This window comes from Cervus canadensis, chromosome 8, assembly GCF_019320065.1.
Source record: "Cervus canadensis isolate Bull #8, Minnesota chromosome 8, ASM1932006v1, whole genome shotgun sequence".
Lineage (NCBI taxonomy): Eukaryota > Metazoa > Chordata > Mammalia > Artiodactyla > Cervidae > Cervus > Cervus canadensis.
The window spans coordinates 2,785,053-2,809,626 of NC_057393.1; the positions used below are offsets into that span (position 1 = coordinate 2,785,053).

The following is a 24,574-nucleotide window of genomic DNA, read 5'->3' on the forward strand; positions in this document are numbered from 1 at the left end:
GTGCTGGAGCTGCCTGCGCATCCTCCCGTCTCTCCTGCCCCAACTGCAGCGGCTGCGCCCCTTTCCTGACCAACACCAGCCTTCTGGAGCCTTAGCCACCCAGCGCAACAGGCAGGGAAAAGTCCATGAGGATAACATGTGCCTCAGGTACCAACAGAGTCTGAGAACATCGCAATGGACTCAGCCTTCTGTTTAACACATGCCTGGCAGAGAGACCTAAAGGAGCAACTGTTTTTTCAGTATGTTAGATTCAAAATTCAGTATGTTAGAATCAAAAATACTACTGAAATGTTCATGGACTTCTGGATGTTCTCAACTTATTTAAGGACTAAATCAGTATTTTTAGTGCAAAGATTAGAGTAAGTTGTGATGCGTAACACAACCCAACACCACCATCCTGCTCTCTGCCAGGCTGCCTGTCCTTGGACAAGTTATGAAAGAAATCCGCTGAGAAGTCCCCTTCCCAGAAGGCTCCCAGGTACTACGTTGCTGGGGCTGACACAGCTCCTAAATCTGCAGACGCCAGCACGGACACAGCCATTTCACCAGGGCCCAGCTCAGTGATGCTCAGAAAAAAGCCTGCAGCACAATTTTCTGAGCTGTAAAAAGATCTTCGGCCAGTGAGGGGAGCCATTGGTTTGGTCTGTGAGTGGCTCTAAATGCTGGTGTGGTTCAGATTCTCAAGTTCCTCACTCTCTGAAGACTGTCTATTTCTTAACTGCAAGATGCCCACAGATGATGAAAAAGAGATGAAAAGTGGGGTAGTTACAGTAACTACACGCCTAACATCACTATAAAGACACACTTTTTTATACAATTATTTTTAATTGAACTTGAAGATGTTTATTGCGTTCTAGTTTTGGTGGGAAAAAAAGGTCACATACGTTATTTAGCACAGCCTTGTGAAATACACAAAGCGTAACTGGGGATGAGCATTTTCTCCTCCTAGTCCGTTTCTGAGGACTAAATCCTGAACTGCTTCGCTGGAGGAAGCCTTCCTGCAGTGGGTGGGCACCAAGTCTAACGTTCATTAATTTTCTCCTTTCAGTATAGGCAGCAACTCCCCATTTTCTTTCAGTTCCTAAAAATAAAGAAGGAAACAGTATCATGCAAACATATATATAGAAAATAAAAACATCTATACAATGGCAGATGGCATCTCTATCAGAGAACCCAAAGAAACACCTCACTGGATGCGAACTCCAGTCCCCCAGCACACTCAAACTAAGGGCACCGCCATAAAAACTGGCACACCATCACATTACAAAATTAGAGTTAAAAGATGTTCGAAAACCCACAGATTTTTCAGCATTAGCAAACAACAGCAACTGGAGCAAAACAGTGAAGCTTCCTATTTAAACAATAGCAATTAACAGGGAAAATGAACTTTAAGTGACTGAAGAAACATCAGGTCTACTCAGATACAATGCACACGACACCTGCTGCCCTACAGGTAGTAAAGAGGCTTCATGGTTTCAACGCAACCTGGAAAAGCCAGGCACTGGTATGTAAACTCAAAGGCCGGAAACCATTAAAAAGCTGAGGTATTCACAAAGGGTTTGTGCCTATCTTCCTCTTTCAGATCTAAAATTGGAACACAGCCATCAGGTTTAAAATGTGACGGTGGAGGATAAATAAGATTTTCTAGTCTAAAATAAACAATTTGACAGGACATTTCAGGTTATTCTTAAGCTTCATGAACATCAATCAATAAAACCACTAAAATCCACTGGCACTCTCTCTGGATTAAACCCAGACAGGCAGTTCTTGGGATCTTATACCCATTTAACAAGCAGACATCTGGCGACATCAAGAAGCCATGCACGACCTCGGAGCACACGACTTGGAGGCAGCCGGCCACGCAGCTCGATGGGTGGGTGGGTGGGCGGGCCTGACGTGGGACCGGGACCCAACAGCTCCCTGGCCGGGAGGGGGCACACCACTCCCCTAACTTCCCTGTGTTTCCTCACCTGCTGGGAGGGTGACAGGCAGTGGCGTACGGGAAGCACCTGACTCTCAGCTGATTCTGCATCCCAAACTCTGCAATGCTGCAGAGCCACTGATGTTACCTCTCTGCATCCATACTAACCTATCAACATTTTTATCCAGACATCAGCCTGGCAGTCGCTCAGTCACCACATAATCCATTCACTCATCACCCATTCAACCAAACCAGCACTCACGGCTCCTGCTGAGGAAGCCAGGGGTGAGCCGTCAGCAACACAGCTAAGACTTTAAATGACATAAAGATGAAGCGCCGCCCTCTGCCAGAAGAGACCAACACAGCACATAACATCAAACCCGTTATCTTCTCACAGAACACTGTTACCAATATCACAAACTTCCAGACGTGTAAGTTCTTAGCAGGAGAACACAAGAAGTCATGTAACACACACTGTTACACACCTAAAAGAAGCTGCCCACGCAGCTCAGCTTCAGAGTGAAAAGAGACATCTTGTCTGCATCTCCCCCAGGGCTGCAGTGGCTGAGGGACAGGCCATAAACCTTCAGACAAGAACAGGCTCGGGAGTGTCTGGGCTCTGAACACTGCCTGTCTCACACAAACACAAACAGATACAGAACAACAAATGCAGACCCAGTTTTGCTGCCTCAGGGCTGTTCACAGCTACTATGTTAGACGTTTTCTTCCCTCCAGGAATGAGAGTTTACTGGGGAAATGATTCACTGGCTTCCTCAAGTGTGACATCAAACCTGGAACTCAGCAGGAGACAAAACCTGGGCAACGAAACCGCAGGACCGCAGCCCTGTGACCTGGAAAACCTGCCGGCACTCCGTGCTGAAGGCCCCCAGGGCTGGGCCAGAGCTCTTTCATGGGATGACGGCATCAAGTCAAAAACTTACAGAGGCATCAGCAACCAGACAGCAGGTTATAAGACAACCTGAGGCAGCAGCACTTACTACTTGCTTTCCACTTAAAACATCAAGGACCTGACCTCAGATAACACCCCCCAGCTGGCAAGGCCGAGGAGGGCCTGAGCCCGGGCAGCCCCGCTCACCGCCTCCATGGAGGCTGCACCCCTGCAGCCGCGCCTTCACTGCCGCCCAGGCCCCCCGCCCACACTGCCACCATCCCCCACGCTGCGGTGCCGGGGCCGGGCTCCAGGGGGGCTTCGAGGGTGGGAAAGCTGCAGCTGCCCCCTGCTGTCCTGGGCTGCTGAGGAGAGCTCCAGACACATGGGTGCTACCAGGTGGGGGGCCCTAGGTTCTGGATTTGAAATCCTACAAAGTCATGTCTGTTTAAAATTCACTTAGAATTTACTTAAAGCCAGTATCTAACAGAAGCAAAAGATATTAAGAAGAGGTGGCAAGAATACACAGAAGAACTGTACAAAAAAGATCTTAATGATTCACATAACCACGATGGTGTGATCACTCACCTAGAGCCAAACATCCTAGAATGTGAAGTCAAGTGGACCTTAGGAAGCATCACAACAAACAAAGCTAGTGGATGTGATGGAATTCCAGTTAAGCTATTTCAAATCCTAAAAGATGCTGCTGTGAAAGTGCTGCACTCAATATGCCAGGAAATTTGAAAAACTCTGCAGTGGCCACAGGACTGGAAAAGGTCAGTTTTCATTCCAATCCCAAAGAAAGGCAATGCCAAAGAATGCTCAAACTACTGCACAATTGCACTCGTCTCACACGCTAGTAAAGTAATGCTCAAAATGCTCCAAGCCAGGCTTCAATAATACATGAACCATGAACTTCCAGATGTTCAAGCTGGATGTAGAAAAGGAAGAGGAATCAGAGATCAAATTGCCAACATCCGTTGGGTCATAGAAAAAGCAAGAGAATTCCAGAAAAACATCTACTTCTGCTTTATTGATTACATAAAGTCTTTGTGTAGATTACAATAAACTATGGGAAATTCATCAACAGATGGGAATACCAGACCACCTGACCTGCCTCCTGAGAAATCTGTATGCAGGTCAAGAAGCAACAGTTAGAACCAGACATAGAAAAATGGACTGGTTCAAAATTGAGAAAGGAGTACTTCTCAAGGCTGTATATTGTCACCCTGCTTATTTAACTTATATGCAGAGTACATCATGAAAAATTCCGGGCTGATGAAGCACAAGCTGGAATCAAGATTTCAGGAAGAATGCAGATGATATGCAGATAACACCACCCATATGGCAGACAGTGAAGAGGAACTAAAGAGCCTCTTGATGAAAGTGAAAGAGGAGAGTGAAAAGGCTGGCTTAAAACTCAACATTCAGAAAACTAAGTTCATGGCATCCAGTCCCATCACTTCATGGCAAACAGATGGAGAAACAATGGAAACAGTGACAGATTTTCTTTTCTTGGGCTCCAAAATCATTTTGCGGATAGTGACTACAGTCATGAAATTAAAAGATGCTTTGCTCCCTGGAAGAAAAGCTATGACCAACATAGACAGCATACTAAAAAGCAGAGACATTACTTTGCCGACAAAGATCCATCTACTCAAAGCTATGGTTTTTCCAGTTGTTGTGTATGGATATGACAGTTGGACTATAAAGATAGCTGAGTGCCAAAGAATTGATGCTTTTGAACTGTGTTGTTACAGAAGATCCTTTAGAGTCCCTTGGACTGCAAGGAGATCAAACCAATCAATCTTACAGGAAATCAGTCCTGAATATTCATTGGAAGGACTGATGCTGAAGCTGAAACTGCAATACTTTGGCCACCTGATGCAAAGAACTGACCCCTTGGAAAAGACCCTGATGCTGGGAAAGATTGAAGGCGGGAGGAGAAGAGGACGACAGAGGATGAGATGGTTGGATGGCATCATCGACTCGATGGACATGAGTTTGAGCAAGCTCTGAGGACAGGAAGCATGGTGTGCTACAGTCCATGGGGTCGCTAAGAGTCAGACACAACCAAGCAACTGAACTGAAAGCCAGTCCAACTAGAAAATCCATCATCAAACACGCAGAAGAAACAGAGTCCTTGAAATGCACTGACAGCCTGACAGAGGCCTCCCGCTTCCCAGCATCTGAGGACCAGCGGGGGACCTGGAGACGACCTCACCCAGCCCCGAGGTCCTCAGGCCTCCGTGGCACAGCTAGCAGGGCCAGGCCAGCACTGCGCCCAGGCCCCGGCCCTCAGCCCAGCACTCTTTACTCCATCACGGAGGGCATGTGAGTAAGGCAACTGAAATGACACCAGAAAGTAATATAATTATAGCAATATAAATGTAACAGCACAGGAGAACTTCAGAAGCAGATGTAAAGCAATCATTTCTGACTGAAAAAACCTAAGATTCACAGACAAGAGGAGCCTGAAGGATACAGATACAGACTATGCAAGGAAATTCAAACTACAGACAGTGGGGAAAGAAGCTAAAACATGGAAGAACAGTACAGTGCGAGTGAATCAGGGTTGGAGCCTGGCCACACCCAGAGCTGCTCTGAGCGCCGAGTCTCTCTGCGGGCCCTAGCTGGCAGCTCCTCAGAGCCAGAGCAAAGGACCTAGTGGGTAGGAGAGGCCATACAGTGAGGGGCTGATTCTGACTGGCTCAGGTGAGAGGTAAGAGACAATATATTCTTGGCGGAGAGATGGTAGCTCTGGGCTGGAGCGGTCAGACACAAGGCCAGAAAAGGACACCAAGGACAAGTCCAGTGAAACGACAGTTTTCATACACGCTCAGGCTTTCATTCCTCCAGGCTCCCAGTGATTCCTGACCTCACCTTAACAATGTCCAGTCCTCCGACAAGCTCCCCCTTCACATACAGCTGAGGGTACGTTGGCCAATTGGAGTAAGCTTTTAATCCTTGCCGAACCTACGGAAACAACAGGAACCCTGAAATCATCCTATCAGATTAGAATAAATGACAATCCTAATGGTTAAAACTAAGACAAAAGACAAAACCTAAAACACAGAACTTACTTCTTCATCTTCCAATATATCAAATGTCTCATATTCAATCCTACAAAAAGGAGAAAACATTTTAACAAGAAATACAGTTTTAGACAAAAATTATAAACTGTATTTGGTGTTTCAAAAACAGTCAAGAAAAGTAAAACTGTTTTGTTGCTAACAAAATTTGGGGGAAAACAGAAATTATTTTACTTCTTTATCTGTCTTGTACTTGACAGAATAAGTCATCCCAAGATACAAATTTTTCTGGATTTTCTGCACTTTAGGAGGATGAAACAGCCCTGCAGCGCCCAGGGATGGAGGCTGGGAGTTCACCAGCTGGGGGACACACCCCCACCAGCTCGCCCTCTGGAAATGAGCCTTCCACAGAGCATGACTTACTTTAGAACACACATGCTATTTCCACGATGCATACAACCAGTGAAAGGGTTGTGGCTTTATGCCGTGTAGTGAACGCTACTGGTATAAATGAGTGAAAATTCAACCACATCTACTCAAGAGGATTTCATTACAAGGTGGTCAAGGAATTAGTAAGCATGTGTGACTGGATCCCTGCAGGAAGACTGTGAGTATATGTGCAATTTCAAAACCTGGCCAAAGAAAATGCCACATATGAAAAAAAGAATTTTGTTTTCCATAAAACCAAAGCCATTTTCATAGGGAAATCCTGTTTACTTAATACACAAGTTCCAAAGAAAATGGTCCATAATGCAAGAAGGAGTCAAAAAAAGAACTTGACAGGATAAATCAACAAGCATCAAGAAAGTAATGTTTGGAAGAAGAGCAAAAAAGATTAAAAAAAGAAAAACAGAACCACACAGTGTAAGCCTCCCTTCAAGTTGAACTAAAGAGGCAGATCTCCTAATTGACACAGTATTATAAAAATACTGAGCTCTGGAACTGCCCACTGATATAAGGGATCTAAGAAGTGCGGGGCCGACAGGTACACAGGTATACTGAGTCACGGCTGCCAGTACACCTCCTCAAGTTCCCTGTAAAGGGCGCCTCCCACACCCCAATGCACACTGGGTGCTCAGCTCCTCAGGGCACAGGTGTCTTTCCTATGGAAGGAACAGACAAGAGCAAGGATGGAGGAAAGGAATAGAGCGCTAAAAGCACCCCCCCCCCATATTCCAACAGCTCCAGCAGGATCACAGTCTTCCACGTTAACAGACCCTGGGAGGTGTTCAGCCAGCCTGGAGTCGGGAGGGTACTCTGTCCCAAAGAAGCTCCCTGCTCTGGGGGAACCGGTGCTTTCAATCCAATCCAATCCAATCCAATCCAGCTTAGACAGATACGGGACAGAAAGTAAGTGATGGAGACTTTCCACCAAATACTTAGGCTGTAATGGGCCCAGAACTGTCCCATCCTGGTCTCAGAACCCCAGGGCACTGGCCGATGCTAAGGACAGGTGGCCTGAGGGTGACTCATGGGAGATGTGGCAAAGGGAAGGACGTGACCAGAGGAGAGCCAGCCTCTCCTGCAGCCCAGGGCGGGGTGAGGACGGGGCAGCTGGAGGCCAGAGGACAGCAGCAGCCAGACTCTCCTCTGCGAAGTGTCACAGTCACCTGAATAGAGCGACTGTTCCTCTTTTACCCCCAAAGCTGCCTTTGGGGCTGTTACTCCACCCAGCCCAAGAAGGCCCACACACTTCAAAGGTGACTTTCCCTGTCAAGTCATAGGGTTGGCGAGTCTATCTAAAGCTACAGTTGGAATCCTTACAATACTGAAAAGAGGCAGTTGAGAAGTAATAAGGAAGAAAAATAAGCAAAAACACTGGACAACACAGAACATGAGTTAAGTATCTCTAAATAAGTGGTTTGACCACAATTTCAGTTTTCTTACCTGGCAGCTTCATCGCTGAGATCAAAAGCATGAGCACCACAATCTAATTTGCTACATAACAGATCCAGATAATGGATCCAGATAACGGATCTTCTTGTGCTTCCTGTTTCACAAACTATTTGGAAACTAGAATTTTTTTTTTAAAGAAAATTAAAAACCTATAATACACTTTCCCTAAAATATCTTTATGCATGCTAAGAACTCAGTTAATTTTCCTCTGGGAAAGTAGACAAATGTTATTTCAATGGCTGCCAAAATACCTCCTTTATGTTACCAATAGGTTGACATTGGTCAAAAAAATTCTACTGTGATCTAAGTTAAAGCATTCACAAAACGCTACAGCAAAAATAAACATAAAAATACATGAACAGATGTAACAACTAAGAAGAATCAGTGTCAGAATTGAAAAGTTAGAACTTCTTAAATACACCCTCTGAAAACAAGATTTACTTACCCAGTACTATTTAGTATTTCCAAAATCTGTCTGCTGAAGCCACACTTAGCTTCCTACATTTAGGAAAAAACACAAACTTTAGGGTATACCGCATGCCCACACAGCCCACAAGCACAGCCCTGTCTGAGGCTCTGTCCAGGGGACGGCACTGCAGAAGACGGCCAGCTCCCAGGGCCTCCTCGTACCAGAGCCAACGGAAAGATGAAACCTGCCCCTTCAAGAAGGACCCATCCAGACGTCACCCCAGACGCGCAGCCCCCAGCCTGACTTGGGCTTGTCAGCACTGAAGATGACTGTGTTCTGACACTGTCACCTCGTGATCAAAAACCGCCTGAGTCAAACCCTGCTGCCTCTGCTCTACTTTACGCAGACCCACAGCCGCAACACCTCCTTTCTGCAGTGGTTGGGATCATCCTTTTCCTACTCCCACTTTTTAAACATATGTTTACATTATGGAGTACCAAACTTTTCTGAGGTTATAGAAAAGTCTAACAGTTTTTTTCATGCCAGAGGATCCCAAATCCCAGTCCTATAGAGAAGACTTGGCACCATGTAAACATCTTACCAGCACTCACAATTCCATTCCCAGAATTCATGATTACTTCCTGGGCTTCCAGGAACAAAATATAAAAATCTGCTTTAAATAACCGCCAAGGAAAAGAAAAAAAAAAAAAAAAAGGTGACTGGGAATTATTAACTTCCTCTACTTTGTTTTAATAAATACAGTGAAGCAGTCAAGGAATCTAGGTCCTAATCTAGTGACCCCAATCTGGTAAAGTGTGTATCACCACATCTTCCTAGTTACTGTTACTTCACTGTAACAGCTATGTTTACTAGTTATATAAGCTGTACTACTTATATAAATCTCCCAGAATGACCCTGTGCATACACTAGAGGGGACACTGAAGCTCTGGGGCGAGTGGCTTGCCCAACACACCCCACTGGACAGGTGAGGCAGATGGAACGGCAGTGTCGTGACCGCCTCCGCCCAGCCTTCCAGAGTTCTACTGTCCTCTGCCCAGCCCTGCCCACCTCAGCACCTGGTTAGAACAAAGGAAGGTAACAGAGGCTGGCTTCTAGAGATCACCAATCTAATTCAAATACACAGGTTAGATGGTTTTGATCAACTTATCAGTGGGGGAGAGCTATCAAACTTGGTATTCAGAATGATGCACAATCAACACAACTTTCATCCATGGGAGCGACAAGAACCACCCAATCACAAATAAACACTGTCAAACCGTTCCACTCATTCATCAAACAAGTTCTGAGCCCCCTAGATGCAGCCCTGCATCTTTCTCCATCGCCAGCACTTTAGACCATGGTCCAGAGCTGGAAACCAAGAACTGTGAGGTTCCCGGCCCCGAAGTGCAGGCTCTGGGAGTAGACAGCAGCGAACGGAACCCGTCCAGTGCTGGCAGTGCTGACCACATCCGCTGACAAAGTTTGGCAGCAGCAAGAAATACACCCCGCTGAGATGCTGATGATAAAGTCAAGGAAAATGTAGATTACTTTGTTTGATCTCCATAAGCACCAATTAAGGCCTGGATAACTTCCTGCTACCACTATAGCTTCATTAGCTAAAGCTAGGAAAAAAAGATTTAAGTGTCCCCTTGTTGCAGATGTTAACATCAAAAGAAATTACAAATAAAACCATTTTTGAGTTCTTTACCTGTTTGTTTCCTTTCATAAAGAGCATCACAGAAGCTTTATTTGTCAGTACTTTGAGCCTGAAGAGAGAAAATTGATATGAAAGGGCTCAGCTCAATTATTAAACACCACTTTTGCTCCGCTTCACGGGTACCGTGCACATTTGAGGGACGGCAGGATGAGAGTTCACAGCACTGAGTGTATTAAATAAGCAAATGCACTGACATTTCCCTTTATTTCACTGTCTCCCTAAGCCACTGTAAAACACAATATGGCTTTTTAAGGCAACAAATGTGCCTTCAAATTGCAAATTTAAGCCCATCAACTCACAGAACTAAAAAAATAATAACCAACTCAGTAAGGAATTGCTCAATAAGGGACATACAGACTGAGCCCGCCTGGAATTTCCTGAACTAGACACGTGTGTCCTTTCCCACCATGAGGCCAGCACAGCCCCACACTCTTCACGCCCACAAGGTCCCACCTGGGGGGAGACGCGCTCAGCCTCACTTGCTGAAGTCTAATGCTCTCCTCTCAACTTTATACCATCTTTCAAACCTGATCTAGCTTGCTGTCCAGAACGCCGACCATCTGCACACACCCTGGCGTCCACAGCAGATCTCAGGACCCACCCACATCAGCACCAGGGGCCCCACAGTGGTCACCGCACCGTGTTCTCCTCCTTCCACGTGCTCTGGAGCACTCACGGCTCCAAATCTCCTCCGAGAAAAAAGGTCTCACAAATGAAGTAGACAAATCAAGCACAAAGCTGCGTCACACACACTATCACATGGTGCTTCGGAAGCCAATTTTCAGAAGCCCCCTCTCACTCACCTGGAGCCCCAACTACTGGGATCCAGGGAACCGAAACAGGTCCATCTGTCCCACCACAGAGACGTGGCCAAGGCCAGGAACTTGGGCTCCGACACTGCGCTTTCCAGGAGCCCTTTAAATTATGACTCAAAATGTACTGACTATTACTTTCTATATAATTCTAGCCAGTCATCTTCTGGTGCCTGAACACAGCACATTAGGAAAGAGTGGTCTAATGAAAACAGGGATACAAACAGCAAAGGTGAACTCAACACAGAGGAAAATAAACTAAGAAAATACAAGTGTGTCTGGAGACAGTCTTCTGGGGCCACGCCCCTCCTTGAGCCACCCAGGCTACAGAGCAAACCCTGGCCGAGTGCCACAGGGGCATGCAGCTGCACCTTCCTGTCAGGAAGGCACAGAGGGTGCCCGCCATCTGAGAGCACGTGGCACCTCTAGGTCAGCTCGACACACACGCCAACTACGAGGAGCACTGTACTAACCAAAACAGGTAAGTGAACACTTGCAGGAAATCTTAAAATGTTAAATGAGAAGAAAATTACGAGAGAAAGTTTTACCTTATAAACTCAAGCGCCAACTATGAATGGTTGATATGCTGCTGTATTTCAAAATAAATTGCTTTTTAATCCTCTACATTAATATTTATTATAACTATTTATTACAATTAACATTTATTAAAATTAAAATCCTACAGACCCAAGTCCAAACTTTCTATAAGATAGAATCTTTAAAAGCAGATTGAGACCCTTCATAAGACAGCAGTTTTACAGCTCCAAACAAAAGGTCCTTGAATTTTAAGTTACCACGGTCCTAAGAACGGCAATGAGAAATCCCAGAGTCTCCACACGACCTCCATGCACAGCCTCTGCCTTCCACATTCAACACGTCTCACAGAGCTCTACCAAGATGGAGACAGCAGCCGGCCCGAGGCCACCACGCAGGATACACGAGAAAGCTGAAACCTAACACCAAGACTGGAGGCCAGCTCCAAACTGCAGAGAGCTAAAATCTGGTCATTTCATGGTGACAGTGACATTTCTACAAAAACCAAGAATATCCTCCACATAATCATTAAATTGGTGCAAAATTTTCTCTAGTCCAAATGAGATCTTTCCAAGTTTGCATGGTTAAGTCTGTAACAATTATGACCTTGGCATACAATAGCAAACCTCTGATTTCTACATAGAAAGAGTAATACAAAAATGAAAACTCAAAAATTTTTTTTTTAAATAATAGCAGACTGAAACTTTAAACACACTTACCTTTCCTCTAACTTGGGGGCTTTGGGGCAAATCGTATCTAGTTCTTTAGATGCTTCTAGCTCCTAAAATAAACACATATTTTATTTATACATTTATTATAACAAATCTCCTGGGGCATACCATTATATAAAATATTAGTGAATCACCTATTAGTGAATTCATGGGAGTGAATCAGAAATATTTTATTTATTCCAGATTCAAAAATGTAGATTCTACAAAAATGTATACTTTTGATTTAATACAGCACTTATAAAAGTATGCTTAAATATGAAAATACCAAACTGGTGGCTCAGTGGTAAAGAACCTGCCTGACAATGCAAGAGACACAAGTTCAATCCCAGAGTCGGTAAGATCCCCTGAAGGAAGAAACTGCAACCCACTCCAGTATTCTTGCCTAGAAAATCCCATGGACAGAGAAGCCTGGTGAGCTGCAGTCCATGGGGTTGCAAGAGTCAGATACAACTTAGCGACTAAACAACAATAAACATGAAAATTCTTTACAATGGTCTTCTCAATTCTAACCTTAATTATATCAAGTCCTCCTATGAGCTCTCCAGAAACATAGAGCTGGGGATAGGTGGGCCAATTGGAATAGGTTTTGAGGCCCTGACGAACTTCTTCATCTGAGAAGATATCAAAACTGCTAAACTGAATATTATGTTTGTTAAGAATTTCCACCATCTGCTTGCTGAAACCTGCACAGAGAAAAAGAAAATAAAGAAATTTATTTCTCTCTCTCACGTACACACAATTTTATGTTAATTCAGAGTGTACACTACCTACCGAACACAGACAATCTGCCTCTATTTTACAAATAATTTAATCAGCTTGGCTGACTAGTGTGTAAGGAGGAAACCAATGCCAAGAACCCCTTCTCTGACCTTGAACCACACTATATGTTCAGGTATGGCGTAACTTTTTAACGCACCTGTGGGTTTTTTTAAAAAGTTTGTTTTTTTATCCAAGTTCCTCTTCAATATTAGGTACATTTTCATAGTAGGGGAAACAGTGCCAGCCAATAGCACAGACCTCAAGCCCAGGCAGTCAGCTCCGTTCACCAAGCGGAGGCCCAGTGCAGGTCTGGAGGCCACCTCCCCCTCCCTGCACTTTGCTGTCAGTCGGGAGACTGACCTGGACACCCAGACAGTGCCCCCGCCCCCAGGCCCTGCTGTTCTGTGAATCTGTGAGAATCAGCACTAGGTGGAAGAGAAAACTCTACAACTGCTATTTTCCACTACTAGTGGACCATACTCAGAAACCCAATTCTGAATGGTTTCTATTGTCCTTTTACTACTTCCTATGTATCCATTCCAATAGTTCTCAATTTTCATCATCCCTAAATGGAATAAATTAAAAATCAAGAAAGCAATATGTTCTCTTTTAGTCTAAAATGACATAGCACATTGAATTTCAAAGCTATCTCCTCTACTGCCGTATATGAACTGTCAATAGACTGACAGTATCCTTTCTCATCCAGTGTCGTTACTTGACAGTTTCTTTTCTAAAACTATTTATATTCCCCAAAGCATGTAAGGTGATTTCTTTTTTTTTTTAACCACACTGTAGTGACAATCTTATGTTCCATGATTTTATTACACTTTTGTGACACATTTTTGTTCTGTACTTTTTTGACATCATTTTCTTATTATGACATTACTACTGAAGAATAAGAGTGTGCATATCAGTCTTTTATAAACCTATTTAGTCTTGTCTGAAAAGAGGGTATTTTTCTTCCTATAAGCTATTCTTCCTTATTGTTTTTCAACACTCTGTACTCCACTCTTTCACATTCCATCATTCTTCTTTCCAAACACAGTCGTAATCCATTGGAAAATAACCTACTCTTCAGATTAATTCCTAGAAGGTAATAGCATCTGCAATTATTTTTAAATAAAATCAAATCATGAATAGGCTTTACCTGATGTCATGCAAAAGCACTTTTACTATTAAAACGTGGATCTATTACTGAGCTCCAGACATTTTTAGATCTGCCATTCACTGAGATGAAGTACCAGTGTTTATTTGTATAGCATGTAAGTTGCTTTTCCTACAACTGAAGTGTTAAGTTCATGTACAGCCTGAAGTAAAACACTGATTCTGAAATTTTTTCATTCATCTGGGAGTTCATTAGTAAACAGCTAACGGCTGATTGCTAATGGTTATTCTGTTGCCAATATATTAACTCATTTCTACTGTAACTGACTGAGAAAAAGCTTTATTTTTGCTTTAGGCAATTACATGCAGACTAGAGAGATTGGTAGTGTTTCATTTTTAAGGGTTAAAGTGGCAGACTGAAAATGTTATGCTGAAGGATAAAATAGAAAGCTTTATTTTAATAACAAAATATTTACACACTTGTTTTTTTAAGAAAAATGCATGAATGCAGTAAAAATATTTAGAAGTAGAAAAACCATGTTTAACTGTTATAGAACCACCATTTTTCTCCACAATCATTTCCACTCATGACAGATGACATGAATAAGGAGCCTAACCACCACATTTCATCACTATCTAACAACAATAAAGCCCTAAAGAATGCTTTGGAATCTTTAATGTTTCCATGTCTGATTTAAAAAGTAAAACCCAATTAGATGACTCACTGCAGGAGAAATTTCTGTACCGTAGTTCAAATACCTTTTGCTTTACTAAAAGCGCTATTAGAGGAAACAGATATGAGAACTCACAGAAAACTTAATTAACCTGCAAGATCAAGGATTTATCATTCTGTTTTAAAAGATATGCATCTCAGTGCTCCTCGAAAATCATCCTAGAGCAACAGCCTTCTTTCCTGTCCTCCTGGGCAGCACAGAAAAAGGAAGTCTAACCCTCTGACGACTGAGACCCTATCAGCATGCCAGGCTCCTGAGACACTAACCATGCTACAGGTAGAGCCCAAAAGTTAAGGTTGAGAAGACAGAGATGTGCAATGTGCAGGGGCTGGGCTGAGTCCAAGCAGATCCCAGGGCAGACCCTGAAACGGCTTTCAAGGTTTCCTTGATAGAAAGTTTAAGCGTTATTCATTCATGTTTTTCTGTTTTACTGAAAGCAAGGTGCGGACGCGCTAATCAAAAATCAAGTGTAGCTCTACCCCCACGGGGAGTCCAAAGGGAGTAACGCGTGTCAACAACAGCAGTGCCTTCCAAGCGAGCTCTGCGCAAAGTGTGGGAACACCAGCCACCTGAGTTCATGAGAACTGACGGCCGTTCTCTTATAAAGAAGAGTTTGCCTAGGCCTCACCACTAACGTACCATCAGAAAAGCAAAAGCAATTTTCCACTAAACAAGCTCAGAAAGAAAGAGGGTAAAAGTTGTGTACGTTCCTGTAAGAGGACAATTTCAAGATAAAGACAGTGCACGGAGCCGTGCACACAGACAAGGGCGAACAGTCAGAGCAGCATCAGTGAAGGAGCAGCCGGGCAGAGTCACAGCAGAAGACTCCCGATTAAGCCTTAACTAGGTGCTTTTGTAAAGAATACCAATACTCCAAAATAATCTATTTACTATATGTGAAGAAAGACATGCTGTCACAGAAACCAAAATACTGGGAAACAGAAAAGCCTACTAAAATGTAGTTACAAAAATTCTACATAACATATATATAAAAATAATAAGGAATGAAACTATGTTTATCATATGTATCTAAAAATTGTTTTTATATCTCCTAAGTATTATGTAAATGTATATAATATAGTGTATGTTATAGTGTATAATATAGAGCAATAATATATTGCTCTGACATGTTTCAAAGCTTCTTTTTCATTCTAACTCATTATTTGACAGCCTTCTAAATGCCACTCAGGTGGTTAATATAAAGATGGCTAGAAATACCTCATACATTCAGCCTAATAAAGTAAATGGTAAGCAGAAAAATGATTATTTCTAAGTGTAATTCTATTTTATTTGAATAATCATTCAGCATCTGGATGGCTCTCCAAGGTTGACTCCGACCTTCTGACACTACCAAGGAAGAACTGAAGGCACGAGGACGGTGGCCGACTTGAAGCTCGAGGCATCAGGGCAGGCACAGCCAACAAGCACCCGCTTGCCAGCACCTGGTCTGCGCAGCTTTCCAGGACATCCCCTCCCCTCTGCCGATTCAGACCACCTTCCCCAGCTGCAGGTTCACCACCTGCCAGTTTTACCTGCCAGGTGATCTCTTCATTCAGAAGAGATTAAGAGAGTATCACTGCTCTGTTCCCAAAGAAGATAACACCCCACTGGTTTCACTGTGGGTCTCCTGTGTCTAACCTGTCACGCAGGTTCCTCCGTGCCCTAGAGCCAGTTCTGCATGGTTCAGGCCTGCTGAAGGTCCTGACTAGGACCGATGGGACTGCTGTTGTGAGGTCAGCACAGAGCGTGCCAGAAACGGTGTTCCTGCCTGATGGGGGAGGCGGGCCAGGCGCAGCATCCATTAAAAACAGACAACCAACACGCAGAACCTGTCTGCGGCTCTCTCTGGATAACTCTCACACAGACTGAGTCAGCCTTTCCATACATAAACAGCAGGCAACTAAAATGTAAATGCTGGCAAAGAAAATTTTCAAGCAGAACTAAGAAAGGAACCATTTCTTTAACTAAGACAGAATTCACCATGAAACTTCACATTTAAAACTAGACTTTTTCGTAATTTAATATGTAATTTGCTAACTATATAGGGAAGAACTTACAACTAACTTTATAGTGGAAGTTTGGCTATATTTACAAAGTCACACTGGACATGCAGTAATGATATTGATAACACATTTAATTTCCCTGCCACCTATCTTTAACTAATCCCTCCTGTGTAGTTGAAACCAACACTCTTAGGTTCTCAACAGCATCATCAAAAGGCATTAAATGCTCAATTATGCTGCATAATAATGTTGCGCGAGGCACAGTAAAAAGAAAACAACATAAATTCAATACCAGAGGGGTCAAATAACTCTGAAACTTACTTAAGGACAAAACTCCATGCATATCTGAGGTAAGACAGTAAGAGTGACTATAAGCCACAGAATTAGGAATCTTTAAATCCCGAGAAGCAATGAACTGGAAATGACAGCAATGGGTGAACAGTGTCATCAGACGCTGAGAGACAACAGGAAAGGCAAAAGCATACCGGGTGGACACTGGAACACTACCGTAATTCTGTGCATTTCTGAACTGCTGAATCTGAACCATATGAATAAAAGGAGGCTGCCAAGAAAGAGAAGGTAAGTGTTAAGAGCCAGACTAGCTGAACAGACCAAAGCCTATTAATGGAGACAGCAATATGGTGGCCAGGACTCAACCCCAACTCTGCTACTCAGTGGCTGAGCAAATCGCCTTCACTGGGAATTAGGCAGACAACAAAGGTTTTGAATTAGATGATTTCCAAGATGCCTTTTGGTTCCAACATTCTCCAAGTCTACACTGCAAACAAGTTCTCATCACCTAACTACAGAGTCCACTGGAAATTACAACCTTTCTGCTCTTCTAAGGGTGTCTGATCACAAGCATCGATATAAGATGTCCAGCACAGTCTGCACAGAGCACGTGGTCTCAAGCCCAACCCCCGTGAGGCCATGGCTCACAGCAGCCCCTTACCGCAGCGCGGCTCCTGAGGAGTTCCCTTCATGAACAGCATGCAGGGGGCAGCGTGAGTTAACTTCTTCAGGCGCAGGCTGAGGTCTTCCTTCGGGTGCTCACCACCACTTGGTGAGAAGGAGCCGCTAGACGCATGTCGCTGAACTTTTTTGGTCAACTCTGGGGCATGGGCACCATCTAATCGGTCGATTTTCTGAGAATTCTAAAGTTAAAGAAGTCATTTAGAGTATGTGTACATTCCTTCATCATTTATTTTAGGCTCCAAAATTATAACAAGCACAAGTCCATAGCTCTAGCCAATATTTAAAGAGGTCAACACTATCACGGGAGAAATTTTTTAAAACTCAGATTACAAACTGCCTGCTATACATGTCAATTTTCGAAATAAATAGTTGGTTTCCTTTTTCCTTTTTGCAAACACTGGGAAAGAAGCACTACTCCTCAAACCAGGTCAGAAAGGATCTCCCCACCCCCACTGTGGTCAAGCTGTTATGAAGTATAAAGGAGGTACCTGGGGAACTATGGTGACACCCAGGAGTGCCCTGAAACACAGATTTGCACCCACTTCCTAAGAGAATCATTAATCAAACCAGAAGCGGCCAGATGTTTCATCATATCCAGGCACATGCCCCAACCAATCAATTTCCCAACCAACCAACTTCTGACCCAACTCCAGAAACATTTTGGGTTTACAGTCATGCACTCTGGTGGCTGGACCTCCACAGACCATGTCACTTTTCCAGGACCCCCAGGGCAAGCAAGTAATGAGACTACAAGACAGTGAAGGCGATGAGCAAGCGAACACCCCGTGCTCAGCAATCAGGGGAAAGGGTAGAGGAACCGGCACAGACGGCCCCGCGGTACTGACAAAGCGTCTCCTCCCCCATCTTTATCCTTACCTTGAAAAACAGAAAGGTGGGAACAGAATTAATTTCATATTTTTCAGATACTTCAGGAACAGCTTCTGCTTCCAACTTTAAAATAAAAGAATTTAAGCGTGATTATAAAAAGGTCTTTTCTTTTTAACTACTTCAACATGTAAATCACTTTCACATGCATTATCCCTTCAGGTAGTTGACGGTTTTAAAGAGTACAGTACAAAAGTTTATGACACATTTACATTTAAATGAGACTCACTGGGCTGGCATGTCATCCACTGAGTCTGCGGTGTCAAAACAGGTTCAGAGGTTTTTATTTTGTTGCACATTTCAAAAGATGCCTGGAGGCTGTGAATAAAATTTTTGGTGCACTAGTGACCTAGTAAATTTTCAATCATATGCAGCTACTACTATATTGAAATCCATAAATCACTGACCCCAGTTATGTCATGATTACAGTGCTTATTTTCTGCCCACAGCAATTCTTGCTGTTTGCTCTATTGACTAATTTCAAGAGGCAGTACATCATGACTGACAGTTGCAGCCTTCTGCAAATTATAAAGCAAAAAGGAGTATTTCTTCAATAAACTATTGATGTCTGATAAATTTTACTTTTAACTCCTGAAAGGCTGCTGAACCCTAAGCAGATGGATATCTTGCTAGGTTACTTGCTTCTGGGTCTGTTCATACATTTGAATGCATTTTAAATAAGATGATCACATTCTATTTGAAAATTTCCTTGAAGCCCTTCAACAAGATCTGATGTGATATTTGACACATAAATTTAAACGTATTTAGTAACACGCTCTCTAAATAATGAGAATACAATTACTATAAGCTTTTTATGTGGACTTTATATACTTTGAGAAAAACCAAGATATATTGTGTTTTTCCCTCACAGGACTGTCAATGTAATATAAACTTTTAAAACCAATAAAAATCTGTATCCACATTATACCTATAGGAAATAGAGTTTATTGATAAATTATGTTATTAAAGAGTTTTAAACATATATACACTGTGTTTTTCCAAGAGTAAAAGATTTCCACTGGGCTTAAAATACTCTCTTTATCCAGAGCTTTAACCAATCCATTGTTTCTATCCATAAAAATGACCATGACACAGGGGGAGGCTATCCTATGTCTGTGGCTTGTGTCTTCCATCTCATATATTCTTGGGTGCTCTTTTACCGCCTTAATTCTATTTTCTTTAGAACACCCTTCTGAAACAATATTTTAAATTATTTTCATTTTTAATGTGAGAAACCACATATATTTTAAAATCAATGTCAAGTGTCCAATAAAACTGAAAAAAAGAACAAAGAGAAGGTTAAGCATTTGGAGACAGCTATTCAGAAGACATTCTTTCTAAAGTCTAAGGAACTTCTGTACCATATTCTTTCAGACAATTCCACACTAGACCAAAGAAGAGCAGAAAGGTGGTGACCGAGGCAGCACTAACATCTGGTGAGGGACCCCCACACTCTGGGCACTGGGCCAGGCTCAGTGAAGATCCCCATCGCTTGCACTCCGGGATTCTAACAGAAAAGTAATACAAATCAAAAAACAGGTGCTACTAAGTAGAAGCAAGATAACAGAGTCTTAAACAGAACAAAACAAGTCACATCCTGACTCATAAAATCAAATTCCTATATGCTTTTAAAAGCTGATCTCTTCTCGTATTTCTGCTGGTTTCCAGTAGGGCCCCTTACTGACAACTCTCTGGGAAGCAAATGATGCTCTCAAAATTCCTGCTGAAACCAGGAGGATCACTACACGTGCCTCCCCTCAAATGAGCTCCCAGAAGACGGAGCTTAATAAGACAAAGGCAACAGTGACAGGCAAATCCTCCTGAGTCCAGACCAGGAGGGCCATTAAAGGCAAAGCCGCTCCCCAGAATAGCAAGGGCAGCTGAAGTCTGAAAACCTTCACAGCACTAAAACTCCTTGGAAATATTTCTGTTGGATGTAAAGCAACATAACAGTTATAACAATGAAAGTAGAAGATAAATGCATAAATATTCAAAACTTTTCATTTCAATTTTCTTCTGCATTCTGAAGTGACCAAAGATGGCCAACAAGAGCTACCTTCCTTGGAGGCCTGCTCTGTGCTATACACCAGACTTGTCACAACCTGGAAAGTAGGGGCCGTGTTATCATCTCAGCTCCACAGGGGCCAGGAGAGAGGTCACTCCAGACACAGTTAATTAGCAGCAGAGCTGAGAAACAAACCCATGTCTGTTTGACGACAAACCCCGTGCTTTTCTCATTATGCTTCGGTTACCTTTTCTACCACAACAACTAAGAAACAGCAAATTTAAAAGACACGGTTATACATGACTTCAGGACCAAACAGACATGGACACGTCCGGAATGGATTCCCAGCCAGAATGCCGTGAGGGAACCACGTGCTTCCTACACCGTGAATCTCAAACTCAGACCCTTCCCACCCAGGATGCTGTGTGTCTGTGGAGAGGGGAGGAGGGCACGGGAGCACTACCACAGCAGGATGAATCCAGAGGAAAGGAATCTCCATCATCTCCTTCGATATATCAGGGGTCCCCAAAGACCACCGTGATAGTAATGGCTAAGAGCTATGGTGTATTCTAGGCCAGACAACATTCTGAGTGTGTTCACATACTGGGTTCATTTAATCCTCACAGTGAGTGTGCGAGTGAGTGTTAGTCGCTCAGTCGTGTCTGACTCTCTACAACCCTACGGAGTGTAGCCTGCCAGGCTCCTCTGTCCATGGAATTCTCCAGGCAAGAATACTAGAGTGGGTAGCCAATCTCTTTTCTCCAAGGGAAAGCTTCGCAACCCAAGGATCAAACCCAGGTCCTCTGCATTGCAGGCAGATTCTTCACCCTCTGAGCCCCAGCAGGGATCCTCACAGCAGGTGCTGTCATCACACCTGGTTTCTAGGTCACTACACTGTTGAGCAGGGGAGCGAGGCAGTCTGGCTCCAGGCACACTCCACTCTACACAGCCCTGTTAGCACCTCACCAGACCCAGCAGTTCCTCCTTGTCTGCTCATTTCACTGGCCTTTCAGTCTCACCCAGCAGGCGTGACCACAGCTGCCTTCTCGGACCCCCGCCCCTTGGCCTTCCGTGTCTTCTCTTCCTCTAATTCCGGGACTGAGTGTCTGGCTTCTTCCTTCACCTCTGCCAACCACGACACTGCTGCACACCCCAGGCCTTGGTTCTGCACCTGCTTCTCTTACCTCACTCCTTTTCCTAGAGTGGTCTCAGGCAACACCCTGGCTCTAAGGCTCCAGTATGGCACCACCACCCAACCTCTACCCCGCACAAACCTCTCCTCTCACCTCAAGCCACACACTCGACATCTGCCCACAGATCCCCACTAGATATTTCCCACTGCACCTGTTCCTCCCCAGGGCAGCCCCGATCTCATTTAATCCACCGAGCTGCTCAGATCAAAAGGAGACAACCTTGACTGATCTATTTCCTCCACCCTGACATCCAATCCATCAACAGGTCTCCTGGGTGCCCCCTCTAAACTATAAGCCGACACAGGTGACGACAGCATTTCAACAATCTCCCCACTAACGTCTGAGAAATCTCTCACCTGGCCTAGTCAAACAGCCTCCTAACTGGAAGGCCTGCTCCAAGTCTGCCCCCTTACCCACTTCAAACCATTCTCCATGTGGCAGCCACAGTAATCGACTTAGGAATCAGACTGCATCAGACTGAACTTGCAATAAAACCAAAACTCGACCACAGCCCACAAGGCCACGTGGCCCTCCCTGCCTCTGCAGCTTCCGGTCAGGGCCTCGACCCCTTCCCTCTTCTCCAGCCCCGCTGGCCGCCCACTGCTCTTAAGGTCTGTACCTGCTAAGCCTCTACCTAAAGGCTCTCTGCCAGCTCTTCCAGTGACTGATCTTTGCGTTTTTTAACTTTCACTTGGTAGACACACCCTTTCAGCACAACCTACATAAAAGCACCCCGCCTACCCAAGACCTGCTCTTCACAGCCTGCCTGTTTATTCCTTTTGTTGAACACCATGCCACCTGAAATTACCTTGGTTCTGTGTTACCCATCTACTGTCTATACCCTTACTGTCCTGTATTCCCAATAACTAGCATCCTGTGTGGCATATAATTAAGTGTTCAAGAAACAGAATTCTGAACAAACAGTAGTCACTATTCCTAAGCCAAAAACACAAGTGACTACTTGCCAGTGGCAGCAGTGAGGCTCCAAGGTAAAGGCAAGGATGAGAAAACGACATTTCAACGTAAATCAACTAGACTTCAAAAAAACAAACAAGCAAACAAAAGCACCTGACATTCTGGGACACTCTGTTATACCTCATACAGGGCTTCTTTCTACTCTGTGACGTGCTATAAAAGGTGAATCTTTCAAAGTCAAATTCTTTGTTTGTCAGAAAGTCAAATATAAATTTCAAAACAGTATTTAAATGAACATTTCTAATAACTTTTTATAACACTTTGCCAAACTTTACCCAGTAACAGCTAGTAAACTATGTTATTTTTAAGATTTAACCATCCTACTAGAATTATCTGAGACACGTTTTTACAGTTCCTAAAAAATGGAATCCTACATATGCTCTGTAAGACACCAAATAAACTGATCAATATTCTGACACACAAAAAAAACAAGTTCAGATAGTCAGCTAATACCAGTTATCAGCTGATACCAGTTAGCCGATGCTGATAGCAGTTATACAGCCAGTTAGCCAAAACCTAGTTACACAGCTAGTTGGCACCCTTCTGGAGACTGCCCTACATTTTCTGCTTACACTCACTAATCATACAGATTATTTAGAATTTAAACAGTGTAAGCTACAGAAATTATCTATACTAACTGTACAAACCTTTAGAAATTACAGTGTAAGCTGGTCTTTAAGATGGTTGCACATTTAAGAAAATATCAAACTATAGATTCCTACTTTTTAAGGAATAAAAAAAAAAAATTTAAGTATATAATTCCTTCTGTACCCGATTTCATATCTGAAAATACAATGTGCATAAAATGCAAGAACAGCAGCTACCATACAAACAAGATTAATAGTAAATTAAATACATTAATACAAAATCTCACCAACCAGCTGGTTGCTAAGTCTGACTTCAAGAATAAATTTTTTATACCAAAGTGCAGTATACGGTAAATTGAGTATCAGAGTCTAATAGGACTAAGCTAGAATTTGGGGGAGGGAATAAAGAGGAGAAAGGGCTGGCACGTGAGGTGGGAGCCACCTGCACGAAGAAAAGCAATTTAAAACAAACAAAACAAACACGGTACGGTAAAGGTCCTGACCTCAAGTGTCTCACCACCTAGTCAAGAAGTCAACCAAATAGGAATGAAACAACAGAGCCAATGAAAAGACAAGAGACTCCCTGACAGTCCAACCAATGGAACAGACTAAGTTCAGAAAAAGAGGAAAGGGAAAAAAAAGTCACGGAGGTACACAAAAAAGACATCACACAAAATGGATTTGATTTAAATCATCACGTTGTACACTTTAAATACAATCTTTACTTAAAAAGCAAAAGTCATGATAATATCAAATGTAAGAATTTAAAAATAAATTGCCACTCCTATTTTTTTTTAAATGGCTTTGATTTGAACCATGAATTTGACCAGTGGCCCCAATTTCACCACCCAAAACTATTCTTCCTCTTTCCCACGCCACCACCAGACACTGTATCTTGAAATAGTCTACTGACCAAACAATTTGATTTAATGATAAATGTGTATTCCCATTGTAGTTAAAGTACTAACAAACTGACTTTACATAATTTAAAATGCAAAGACACTTGACATTTTAATTAGCTATTTAATCTTATTCTGAATAAATGTAAGGTTTCTGTGAGACTTCAAGAAACAGAAATACTTCACTATCTCCTCCGAGCCCTTGGAGGTGTGAGAAGGTCAGGGAAAAGCCCAGCCCCAGGACCTGATGGGACGTGGCAGCCAACACAGGTGGACACACATGGCAGGCGGCCTACACGTGGCACCAGGAAGGCGAACACGTCCTTTATCACTGTATCATCTGTCCAGGAAGTGAGGGGATTCAAACGCAGGAAGTGAAAACCTTGCCTTTCAGCAACCTATTCCAATGGGCACAAACAACTGGATTAAAAAAAAAAAAATGTATTCTAGGTTTTTCTCAGATGTTATTTTACCATCTTCTACAAAATAAGGAATTGATCACAAAACTTTAGAA

General features: G+C 43.3%; 1 protein-coding gene across 1 annotated transcript in view; it reads right to left on the bottom strand.

Moving 5' to 3' along the window:
- Nucleotides 1-820: 820 nt before the first annotated feature.
- Nucleotides 821-24,574, bottom strand: part of GLRX3 (glutaredoxin 3) — a 31,308-nt gene continuing 7,554 nt past the window's right edge. Inside the window, exons 3-11 of the mRNA XM_043475721.1 lie at nt 18,393-18,467; nt 17,494-17,695; nt 12,452-12,624; nt 11,930-11,991; nt 9,856-9,913; nt 8,184-8,236; nt 5,894-5,933; nt 5,694-5,786; nt 821-1,081 (exon numbers count right to left, since the gene is read on the bottom strand). Coding sequence (XP_043331656.1) covers nt 1,031-1,081; nt 5,694-5,786; nt 5,894-5,933; nt 8,184-8,236; nt 9,856-9,913; nt 11,930-11,991; nt 12,452-12,624; nt 17,494-17,695; nt 18,393-18,467 — 807 coding nt within the window. The 3' untranslated portion in view covers nt 821-1,030. The remainder of the gene's footprint in view (nt 1,082-5,693; nt 5,787-5,893; nt 5,934-8,183; nt 8,237-9,855; nt 9,914-11,929; nt 11,992-12,451; nt 12,625-17,493; nt 17,696-18,392; nt 18,468-24,574) is intronic.